Source organism: Spermophilus citellus (assembly GCF_964194105.1).
Source record: "Spermophilus citellus genome assembly, chromosome: 10".
In the NCBI taxonomy this organism is placed as follows: Eukaryota; Metazoa; Chordata; class Mammalia; order Rodentia; family Sciuridae; genus Spermophilus; species Spermophilus citellus.
In genome coordinates, this window is record NC_138197.1 from 72,716,708 (window position 1) to 72,728,660 (window position 11,953).

General features: G+C 45.7%; 2 protein-coding genes across 2 annotated transcripts; both read left to right on the top strand.

The window, feature by feature from the left end:
- The first annotated feature begins 1,550 nt into the window (after window positions 1-1,550).
- PFDN5 (prefoldin subunit 5) lies at window positions 1,551-5,985 on the top strand. Its single transcript, XM_081310434.1, has 6 exons — window positions 1,551-1,674; window positions 1,874-1,976; window positions 2,237-2,268; window positions 3,844-3,918; window positions 4,035-4,140; window positions 5,783-5,985. The coding sequence occupies exons 1-6, from the start codon at window positions 1,603-1,605 to the stop codon at window positions 5,857-5,859; spliced, it is 465 nt and encodes a 154-aa protein (XP_081166560.1). The 5' UTR covers window positions 1,551-1,602; the 3' UTR covers window positions 5,860-5,985.
- Window positions 5,986-6,107: 122 nt separating this feature from the next.
- MYG1 (MYG1 exonuclease) lies at window positions 6,108-11,946 on the top strand. Its single transcript, XM_081310433.1, has 7 exons — window positions 6,108-6,447; window positions 6,620-6,732; window positions 8,762-8,921; window positions 10,715-10,867; window positions 11,200-11,322; window positions 11,399-11,580; window positions 11,731-11,946. The coding sequence occupies exons 1-7, from the start codon at window positions 6,235-6,237 to the stop codon at window positions 11,927-11,929; spliced, it is 1,143 nt and encodes a 380-aa protein (XP_081166559.1). The 5' UTR covers window positions 6,108-6,234; the 3' UTR covers window positions 11,930-11,946.
- The last annotated feature ends 7 nt before the right edge of the window (window positions 11,947-11,953 follow it).

Consider the following 11,953-nt stretch of genomic DNA (forward strand, 5'->3'; position numbering starts at 1 on the left):
ATGTTGAACAGGGCTGGGGATGTGGCTCAAGTGGTAGCGCGCTTGCCTGGCATGCGTACGTCCCGGGTTCGATCCTCAGCACCACATACAAACAAAGATGTTGTGCCCGCCGAAAACTAAAAAATAAAGATTAAAAAATTCTCTCTCTCATTCTCTAAAAAAAAAAAAAAAAAGATGTATTTTTTCATGTTTGTTGATTGTATATCCACTTCTGAGAAGTGTCTGTTCAGTTCCTTGACCCATTTATTGATTGGATTATTTGGGGTTTTTTGGTGCTAAGATTTTTTAGTTCTTTAGATACTCTAGAGATTGGTACTCTGTCTGATGTGCTTGTAGTAAAAATTTGCTTCCCCAGATGTAGGCTCTCTGTTCACCTCACAGATTGTTTCTTTTGCTGAGAAGATTTTAGTTTGAATCCATCCCATTTATTAATTATTGATTTTAACTCTTGCACTATAGGAGTCTTATTAAGGAAGCAGGGGCCTATTCTGATATGATGGAGATTGAAGCCTACTTTTTCTTCTATTAGATGCAGGATCTCTGATTTAATTCCTAGGTCGTTGATCCACTTTGAGTTGAGTTTTGTGGGAGTTTTTTTGGGAGAGAGAAGGGTTTAATTTCATTTTGTTGCATGTGGATTTCCAGTTTTCCCAGCATTATTTGTTGAAGAAACTAATCTCTAATGTATACTTTTGGTGCCTTTGTCTAATATAACTGTAGTTATGTGGGTTTGTCTCTGTGTCCTTTATTCTGTACCATTGGTTATTTATTTTTTATGTGGTGCTGAGGATTGAACCCAGTGCCTCATATATGCCAGGCAAGCATCACTGAGCCACAACCCCAGTCCCATATTTTATTTACTTATATGTGGTGCTAGGCAAGTGCTCTACCACTGAGTTATAACCCCAGCCCTAGTAACACATTTTATTAATAAATCTGAAAGAACTTCAAAAGTGAAAGACTTCCTCCCGCCCAGCAGTCACCAGGCTGGATGAATAGCACCCTCATGTGGGAATAGCACACACTACTTTGCAATATTGTGGTTTTAAGCAGTACTAGAATTGAGAGCCCAGCTCTACACAGAGCTAGATCTACAGTTTTTTTTTTTTTTTTTTTTTTTTTTTTTTTGTGCTGGGGATTGTACCCAGGGCCTTGTGCTCGCGAGACAAGCACTCTACCAACTGAGCTATACCCCCAGCCCCACTTTTTAAAAATATTTGAGACAGGATCTTGCTCAATTGCTGAGGCTGGCCTCTAATTTTGATCTTCCTCCTGCCTCACCCTCTGGGGTCACTGGAATTAAAGGCCTACACCACCGCGTTCAGCTGTGCCCTGAGTTCTTTTTAAGATTTTAAGTTCCTTGATGGCAGAAGTACTATCTGCTACAACTTTACTGGGCTAGGCTTAGGATATTTTGTGGAAAGAATAGGCCCACTTCCACCCTAATGAGGTTCGTTCGCTCCCTCCCTCCCTCACCGGACCGAGAGTCATAGAGATGTCTGGCGCAGAGAGGCCTCCTAGCGCAACCATAGAGAGGCTCAGAGGAAGGCTAGAGCGCTGTTCGCCCAGCCGGCTTCCTTGTCCGTAGTCCTCCTTTCCAACATGGCGCAGTCAATTAACATCACGGAGCTGAATCTGCCACAGCTAGAAATGCTCAAGAACCAGCTGGACCAGGTGGGGACGGGCCCCAGACACATCTTTCTCCCGCTTCACATCCCCGCTGCCCGCGTACTCCCTGGCCCCCAACTCCTTCCCAGTTTTAGGAGGCTTCCTTTTCCAGGCGAAAGCCCTATCAGGTCCCAGGACCCGCCCCCTCTCTGGCTGCCCCTCTTCCCCCACCCTCCACACTGACCCTCTTTCCCGTCCTGTATAGGAAGTGGAGTTCTTGTCCACGTCCATTGCCCAGCTCAAGGTGGTACAGACTAAATATGTGGAAGCCAAGGACTGTCTGAACGTGCTGAACAAGAGCAACGAGGGTATGGGGTAGGCGGGAGAGGGCAACTGGGCATGTGGCGAGTCCGCTCCTCTAGACCCACTTCCTAATCCAGTTTTTCTTAGAGAAAAAAAAAAATCCATTACTCCGTCACGAGCCCTTTGCATGTTGTCCGCGGAGAGTTGAAATTACAGGACATTTTTCTCTTGTGGCCTCTTTTTCTGTTCTTTCACACGAACTGTGGGCGCTGTGCCCTGTTGGAGCTGCCAACCTTCCCCCAGGTGTTTGTGTTTGTTTTCACAGGGAAAGAATTACTTGTTCCACTGACGAGTTCTGTATCCTTTCCATAGGAAATGCTACCATATCTTCTTCTTCTTCTTCTTCTTCTCTCTCTCTCTCTCTCTCTCTCTCTCTCTCTCTCTCTCTCTCGGGGTTAGGGGTAGTTTAGATTATAGTTACCCCATGATTTTGAAAATACTCTTACTATACACACTTCATAGCTCTTCTGTCTAACCTTATTTCAATATCCAGGTAATGTCAGTACCAAAGAGTATGAAGAGTTTGAGTGATGGGGCTGGGGTTGTAGTTCAGTGGTAGAGCTCTTGCCTCACATGCATGAGGCACTGGGTTTGATCCTCAGTACCACATAAAAATAAATAAAGATATTGTATCCATCTACAACTAAAAAAAGTATTTAAAAAAGAGTTGAAGTGATAGTTCCCTTTCTTGTATGACAATATTAATTTAATACTTATGCTAATAACTTAGAAGATATAGCAATAGAAGAGTGGGAAGATATAGAAACAGGTTGGCTCTGTTTTTTAATCGTCAATTTCAGCTTAATTGTCGTGCATTCCTAAAATACTTTAAGAAACCTGGATTGTGGGGGCTAGGGATATAGCTCAGCTGATAGCATACTTGCCTTGCATGCACAAGGCCCTGGGTTTGATCCCCAGCACCAAAAGAAAGAAAAAGAAATCTGGTTTGTGGCCATCTGTTTTTTTTTTTGTTTGTTTGTTAAAGAGAGTGAGAGAGGAGAGAGAGAGAGAGAGAGAATTTTTTAATATTTATTTTTTAGTTCTCAGCGGACACAACATCGTTGTTGGTATGTGATGCTGAGGATCGAACCCGGGCCGCACGCATCCCAGGCAAGCGCGCTACCGCTTGAGCCACATCCCCAGCCCTGTGGCCATCTGTTTTAACATGAGTGAGCAAGTTATGGCAATAGGGCACCTACAATCTGTAGTCTGAGAACTGACAGGTTAAAAGAGAAGTACAGGCCCAGCCCAGTATCACATCTGTAATTCCAGTTGCTCTGGAAGCTACAGCGCTAGGATCATAAGTTCATAGGTCATCCTGGGCAACTTAGGGAGACCCTGTATCAAATAAATTTAAAGTGTTGGGGTTGTAGCTCAGTAATAGAGCATTTGCCTCTATTACTGTGAAAGGCCCTGGGTTAGATCTCTAGTACTGAAAAATAAGACAAGAAACCACACAGAAATCACAGTATAGAGGGGAGTGGTTAAATAGTAGAGATTAAATCCATCAGGAGTTAGCTACTTCATGGTTGAGAGTGTTGAGGGGAAATGAAGCTAGCCTTTGACCTGTACTAGAGCTTTAGGAAAACACTGTATTTGGTATTTGTGGAGGGGTTAATGGGAAGAATTACAATAAGTGCCTGCAGAGCAAAAGATGGGATCAGCACAAGAGTGTCCCAGCATATATAATTTTCTGCATACGGAACCAACCTGTCTCTCCCTCTTTGAAGTTACAAGTATAGTTCTAAGGCTTCCAGCAATCTTCATGCTTTATAGCTTTTTAGAAAAGGAAGGTCTTAGATCTGTCAGACTGCTTAACAAGGAATCATGGCTCATGCGGAGCTAGTCTTTCCCTTAATCCTGGCTTATCAGATGTATGTCCCTGGGAAGCTACACGATGTAGAACATGTGCTCATCGATGTGGGAACTGGCTACTATGTGGAGAAGGTGAGTAGGGGGAAGCATGTGGATGTCCCTTTAAATAGAGAAGGGGAGTTTAAGGGAAAATCTACAGTGTAGAATAGGGTCTCCTTTTACCCCTTCATTCACCTCTGATCTTGCAGACAGCTGAGGATGCCAAGGATTTCTTCAAAAGGAAGATAGACTTCCTCACCAAGCAGATGGAGAAAATCCAGCCAGCTCTGCAGGAGAAGCATGCCATGAAACAAGGTGAGTGCTGCCTAGAGCACCTCTTGACCTTTTCTTTCTGCATAGTAAAAGTACATAGAGAGCTGGGCATGGTGGCACATGCCTGTAATCCCAGCTACTCTGGACGTTGAGACAGGAGGATCACAAGTTTGAGGCCAGCCTGGTCAACTTAGTGAGATCCTATCTCAAAAAATAAAAAAGGGCTGGGAATATGACTGAGTGGTTAAACACCCCTGGGTTCAATCCCCAGTACAAAAAAAAAAAAAAAAAAAAAAAAATAGCCTGGGCCCACTCCAGATCAACTATTAAATCAATCTGAAAGTTGGGGGAGGCATAGTTGTCCCTAAAAAGCTACTGGGTGGGGCTGGGGTGGGGCTCAGGTAGAGTGCTGGCCTAGCATGTGTGAGGCACTGGGTTCAATCCTCAGCACCACATAAATATAAAGATATTGTGTCCATCTATAACTAAAAAATAAATATAAAAAAAGTCTCATCTGAAAATATTTTTAAAAGAAAATTAAAAAATAAAAAGCTACTAGGTGACTATGTTAGGGAGGATTGAGGACCACTATTGTAAAGGCAAAAATGTATATATATATTTCTCAGTGGTGGGGTCTAATCTAGGGCCCCACCCATACTAGGCATGTGTTCTACCACTGAGCTATGCTCTCAGTCCTCAAAAGACTTCCATATTACAGTTTTCTGGATGTGTCAGACTAATACAGTACTGTGTTTTGTCTCAATGTTTAGCATATTGACTGACACATGGTAGACTCTAAATTCATGTTAGTGTGTGTCCCCTACAGTAGATTGCTTATTAAAAGTTTTAAACAGGGGCTAGGGTTGTAGCTCAGCGGTAGAGCTCTCACCTAGCACAAGCGAGGCCCTGGGTTCCATCCTCAGCACCACTCTACCACGCGGCCTGCGCAGTGGTTTCATTAATGAGGTTCTAGGCATAAAGTTAGTTAGAAGAGATCGAAATAAAACACACAGACCAGTTACCTTATTTATATTGCTAGGTCCGAGACGGCTCACCTCTCCAGTTCCCACCTCTAGCCGCCCAGCAGGGCAGCGAGGATTACTCAGGGCTAGCAGGAGAGAGAGAGAGCGAACACGCCTGGGAGTAGCCCTTTATTGGGGAACAAGAGATTCAGGGGAGAATTCCATCCAATGAAGGTTGAGGGGGGGCTGCACTCCAAGGTCAGGGTCAGTGATTGGGTCCACGGGGTCAGTGGTCAGGCACACCCCCACACGAATGGGCTCTCTTGTAGGGAAAGCTTTGACAGAGCCAAAGCGCCTCAGGCCCTTAACGGGAGTCACCCAATCACGTGTTAGAATGGCTTCCCACACACCACATATAAATAAATAAATAAAATTATTGTGTCCAACTACAACTAAAACATATTTTTTTTAAAGTTTTATACAAACTGATTTGGGAGGCTGAAGCAGAGGATGGCAAGTTTGAGGGTAGCCTCAGCAATTTAGTAAGGCCCTAAACAAGGTGATGAGACGTTGTCTCAAAATAAAAAGGGCTGGGGATGTAGCTCAGTGATAAAGTGCCTCTGGGTCAGTTTCCAGTACAAAACAACTGTAGTTGGTCGTTCACCTGTTTCTTTTCCTTTAGCTCCTGACAAGGATGTGACTCTTCCTTTTTTCCCCTGTAGCTGTCATGGAAATGATGAGCCAGAAGATTCAGCAGCTCACAGCTCTAGGGGCAGCTCAGGCTACAGCCAAGGCCTGAGAGTATGTTGCAGAAATGGAGCAGAGGGACCCTGCTTCAGGGGATTGGGACTTTGTGGGAGTGACCTCCTGGTGTCCGGGGAGGGGAAGGATCTTGTGTTTAATGCTAATAAATGTGCCAGCTGGGTAGAGTGTTGGTCTGTTCTTGCATTAAGCAAGGGCCTGGTGATTAGATGGGAGAGGGTGATCGAGAGGGTGACCCCCTTCCCTGAGTTTGATAAACAAAGGTAATGAGAGCTGCAGAGAAACTGCTAAATTGAGTGCTCCGTGTGAAGGCCGGTTGCCATAGGAACAGTACGCAAGCGGAAGTGGAGCTGCGTGGGCGCTTCCCCTTCCGGGTCGGACCTTCCGACTCCCGCCGGAGTAGGGGAGCCACATGGGACGCAGGTTCTTGCACTGTTTCTTAACGCTGTTGCTGCCGAGATCAACCCTCCAAACCCGGCGCTGTATGCTAAGCCCAGAGTCCGGCCCGCCCCCAAAAAGGTCCCGTGGCAATATGGTACCACCACGAATCGGGACACACAACGGCACCTTCCACTGCGACGAGGCGCTGGCATGCGCGTTACTTCGCCTGCTGCCGGAATACCGGGTACGGTCTGCGAAAACTGACCCGGGGACTGCTTGCGGACCCGACGGGGTCCCTCTGATGGCTCAAACAGCCCGAGCACTGCCCTAGGCCTGATTCCCTGGAAACCCTTCATTAATCCTATACCCGCACGACCGCGTCCTGATAGCCTCTTCGCCTGCTGTGTCCCCTGTAGGATGCAGAAATTGTGCGGACTCGGGACCCCGAGAAACTGGCTTCGTGTGACATCGTGGTGGATGTGGGTGGAGAGTACGATCCTCAGAGACATCGATATGACCATCATCAGAGGTGAGTCCTCAGATACCACTTGGTTTTTGTTTTTTTGTTGTTTTTGGCGGTGCTGGGAGTAGAACCCTGGACTTGCTCATGCAAATGAGCGCTTTACTACTGAGCTACACCCTCAGTCCTAACTTACTTAACTTTCTCCTGTGCTCCATTTCAACCTTTCACTGCTCAAGTCCATGTTAGGGAATAGTTCGACTGGAATCGAACTTGCAAGGCTTTTTGGAACTATACAGCCTTCCATCCCTCCTGTTCTCTGCCTGCCGTGTACCCATCTCCCTGGCCTTGGACCTCCCTTGGCTCCTAATAACTCCCTCCAGCTCCTCCTAACTCGACTTGTTTGGCTTAGTTAGGCTTTTATTCACCATTGCTGTCATCAGCCCAGCCAATACCCCATCTGGGATTAATGTGGCCTGTGCCCTTGGTGCCCCACCTCTGACTACTGGGCTTACTTGATTTTGGCAGTTAATTACAGTTCAAATATGTGTAGTGTTTATTTCGTTTATACTCTTCCACTGGGAAATCCTCTTGTTCAAGGGTAATCCATTATCCACAGTACCATTCCGGTCCTTTTCCCTCACCTCAAACCCCTGTTCACATCTCTGTGGGCTCTTCCAGCGAGCATTTCCTCAGTTTTCAACCTGGAAACATCCTCAACTCCTTCTATCAGTAGAGGAAATATTGTTTCCTTCTATTGGGAGGTTATTTCTCTGTCCTATTCCAGTCTGTAACTTTCTCTTTTGGGACTTCACATAACAATTCTGCCACCAACCTTTCTATTTTTCCTTCATTAAAGCCAAAACTCTGGGCTGGGGATGTGGCTCAAGCGGTAGCGCGCTCGCCTGGCATGCGTGCAGCCCGGGTTCGATCCTCAGCACCACATACCAACAAAGATGTTGTGTCCGTGGAGAACTAAAAAATAAATATTAAAAATTCTCTCTCTCGCTCTCTCTCACTCTCTCTTAAAAAAAAAAAAAAAAAGATAAAGCCAAAACTCTGCTCAAGCATTTTCCATCTTGAAAACAAAGAAAGGAAGAAAAACAAAACTCTATCAGTGATACTGTAATATAAAAGTAGTTATTGCTGAGGTATTTTAAAGATGTTTGGGGGTTGCTGAGGATGGAACCTAGGACCTTGAGCATGCTAAGGTAGTGTTCTACCTCTAAAATTTTTAAAAGACTTTAAAACCATCTGTATCAAACATGTAAAGAATTTTTTTTCTTTATTCCCTAAACAATACAGTATAACATATTTACATAGCATTTACATTGTATTGGGTATTATAGGTAACATAGAGGTGATTTAAGGTACACAGGACAAAATGTTTATTTAAATAAGGTACTGATGATCTGAGGTTTGGCTCAGGGGTAGAAAGCTCACCTAGCATGCGTGAGGCACTGGGTTCGATCCTCAGCACCACATAAAGTAAAATAAAGACATTGTGTTCACCTATAATTAAAAAAATATATATTAAAAATAAATAAATAAGGGCTGGGATTGTGGCTCAGTGGTAGAGTGCTCGCTTAGCACGGGCGGGACCCGGGTTCGATCCTCAGCACCACATGAAAATAAAGGCATTGTGTTGTGTCCATCTACACCTAAAAAATAAATATATTTTAAATAAATAAATAAGATATTTGAGCATCAGTGGAATTTGTTATCCAGGGGTGTCCTGGAGCCAGTCTTGCACAGATTCTGAAGGACAGTTGTACTTGTTTGGTTGCTTGTATTTGTCTTCCTGCAGCAAATAAATTTGAAAAGCAAAGATATTTTTTCTTGAATGTCTAATAAAACACAAAACCCGAGATATGGTAAACGTTGAGTTTTAGTCATTGTTCAGTGAATGCATGAATGGAGACTCTAAGCTGAGGTCTATGTTAATCTCTGAGGAAAAGCCAAGCCCTTCCCGGCTGGGCTTTCTCCTCCCAACTCCTGCAGTGGCCCCCACCCTCCCATGTCTGCACAGGTGAGCACTCACACAGTATTCACTGGGGCTGGCTTCTTCACCTCGGCCCTACCTCCCTATGCTCCTCAGGTCTTTCACAGATACCATGAGCTCCCTATGCCCTGGGAAGCCATGGAAGACCAAGCTGAGCAGTGCTGGACTCATCTATCTTCACTTCGGGCACAAATTGCTGGCCCAGTTGCTGGGCACTAGTGAAGAAGACAGCATGGTGGACACCCTTTATGACAAGGTGGGGATCTGAGGACAGAAATGTCCCACATATGCGTCTCTACCAGGCCTTCTAGGCATGTTACCATGCAGCACTCCGGGCTGGGCCTCAGGGTTCCTGGACTATTTACCACTACCCCATACCCCACCCCATCCCCATCTGTCTCATTTCACAAAGGGATGATCTCTCTCCATCTGCATCCTGGGGTGTCTGTGAGAAGTGGATGACATACTACATGGAAAGGGCTTTGGTGTTTTTATTCTATGGTGATTTTGTTTTTCAGTCTGATCTCACTATGTTGCCCATCCTGGGCTCAAACCACCTTCCTGAGTAACTAGGACTAAAGGTGTATGCCACCATACCTATTATCGCAGAGCAGCATTTCCCAGTCCTGGTAAAATAATTACTCAGAACTTGAGTACATAGAGGAAGCTGCTTATATTTGGAAGCATCAAGCTCAGAGGTTCTCCCTGCCCTGAAGTTTGAGGAGGACATGTCTCATCACCACTCTAATTCACTTGTAACACGGGAGTTGGGAAGGGACTAATTTTGAAAATATCTTCAAGTTCCACCAGGTTCCCTACAAGCAGCTTTCTGCTCTTGGGGAAGGAATAGGACTCACAGCCCTGGGTTCATCAGATCAAACATATTTTATTTTAGTGTCAGAGATTGAACCCAGGGGTGCTTAATGACTAAATCATATCCCTAGCCTTTTTTATTTTTATTTGGAGACAGGGTTTCACTAAATTGCTAACTAAGGCTGGCTTTAAACTTGGCAATCCTCCTCCCTCTGCCTTCTGAGTTGTGGGATTACAGGCATGTGCTATGCCCAGCAGATAGCAGCTTTTTAGACTGCCAGGGTCCATTTTAATTTCCATTGCTGAGAGGTTACTAAGCAGCTTACTAATTTAAATGTTTGTTTGTTTCTTTTTGTAATGGCATTTGAACCCAGAGGTGTGGCTTTACCACTAAAATACATTCCCACCCAGCCCCTTTTATTTTTTTGACATAGGGTCTTGCTACATTGCTTAAGGCCTAAGTTGTGGAGGCTGGCCTCAAACTTATGATCCTACTGCCTCCCCAAGTTGTTTGGATTACAGTCATGCACTGTGCTAGGCCAAACCTGTGTTGGGGATCCAAGCATCAAATTAGGGTCCGTAACCAAGTGGTGCTGGGTCTAGATGAGTTACTTGTCCAACACTTTTTGTACATGCCACAGATATGATAAAGGAGGCCTATTTTGTATGCAAATCACATTGATTCTGCCCCCAAACTCTTGAGGCATTGTTTTACCATTTCTTCAAGCTCAGGAAATGGGATTCCCTGGCACCCAAACCTCACATCCTAGCTCTTGATGTCTAGTCTAGGTCTCACTCTTCCCTACTCAATTTATGTGCTTACAGACCTTCTTATAACTCATTAACTGCCACTGAATAGACTCTATAGCCCACCTGGAGCTCTACCCTCCACCAGTGATAGGAATCTACTCCCATAGTCCCCTTTAGGAACTGAGATCCTTCTTATTCAAAAGCCAGCAGTGCCCTCCCCACACATGCTGGCCATGGCTTGGGCTTGGTACAGTGAGCAAGCCCTGGGTTAGAGGTCAGGTAATTTGAAACCCCGTCCCAGCATTATTAGCGCTCTGATCTTTGGGCAAACCCGGTTCCCCCCTTCTTCATCCAGTGAGTGGTAAGATCCTTACAGAGTATTGTGATGATTAAGTGAAATAGTATATATGGACATACTTTGAAACCTATGTGACTTTGCACAAATGGTAGGTATCCTCAAGAGCATTTCCCATGCTGCTGCCATAGATGTATGAGAACTTCGTGGAGGAGGTGGACGCAGTGGACAATGGGATCTCCCAGTGGGAGGAGGGGGAGCCTCGATATGCACTGACCACTACTCTGAGTGCCCGGGTTTCTCGACTTAATCCCACCTGGAACCATCCTAACCAAGACACGGAGGTAAGAGACCCTGAGATGTAAAAACCTCAGAGGAAGTTGGAACATTTACTCCTCTTTTTTTCTTTTGCACCAGGGATTGAACTCAGGCACTAAATCACTGAGCCACATCCCAGCCCTATTTTGTATTTTATTTAGAGACAGCGTCTCACTGAGTTGCTTAGTACCTCATTTTTGCTGAAGCTGGCTTTGAATTTGCAATCCTCCTTCCCCAGCCTCCCAAACCTCTGGGATTACAGGCATGCACCACCACACCCAGCTACATTTGCTTCTCTTAAACTCTAGCAAAGTAAAGTTTGGGCCAGCACCACGGTTCCAATTCCTACCATTCCCAGGCAGGGTTCAGGCGTGCAATGGATCTGGTTCGAGAAGAGTTTTTGCAGAGACTTGACTTCTACCAACATAGCTGGCTACCAGCTCGGGTCTTGGTGGAAGAAGCCCTGGCCCGACGATTCCAGGTACAAGCCTAGGAGAAGGCATTGGGGGATCAGTGGTGGCTGGCAGGCTGCTATTCTAGCGTTACTTCTCTTTCAGGTGGACCCAAGTGGGAAGATAGTAGAACTGGCAAAAGGTGGATGCCCCTGGAAGGAACATCTCTATCACCTGGAATCTGGGCTGTCCCCCACTGTGGCCATCATGTTTGTTATCTTCACTGACCAGGCTGGACAGTGGCGAGTTCAGTGTGTGCCCAAGGAGCCCCACTCATTCCAAAACCGGTGAGGCACCAGGGAATGACCCTGCACACCTTCAGGCCTGTTTTAGCCCTATTAGGGAATGCTGCCAACCTTGGCCTCTGATCTTCTCCCCTTTCCCAGTTTCTCAGGTCTGTTTGCTCCCACAAACTCCCTTTTTCTCTTCATTTGTAGGCTTCCTCTGCCAGAGCCGTGGCGGGGTCTTCGGGATGAGGCCCTGGACCAGGTCAGTGGGATTCCTGGCTGCATCTTTGTACATGCCAGTGGTTTCATTGGTGGGCACCACACTCGAGAGGGTGCCTTGAGCATGGCCCGTGCCACTCTGGCCCAGCACTTAACACCTATGCATTCCTCAGATCCCCCAGTCCAATAAAACAACTTACTCTTATGGATCCAG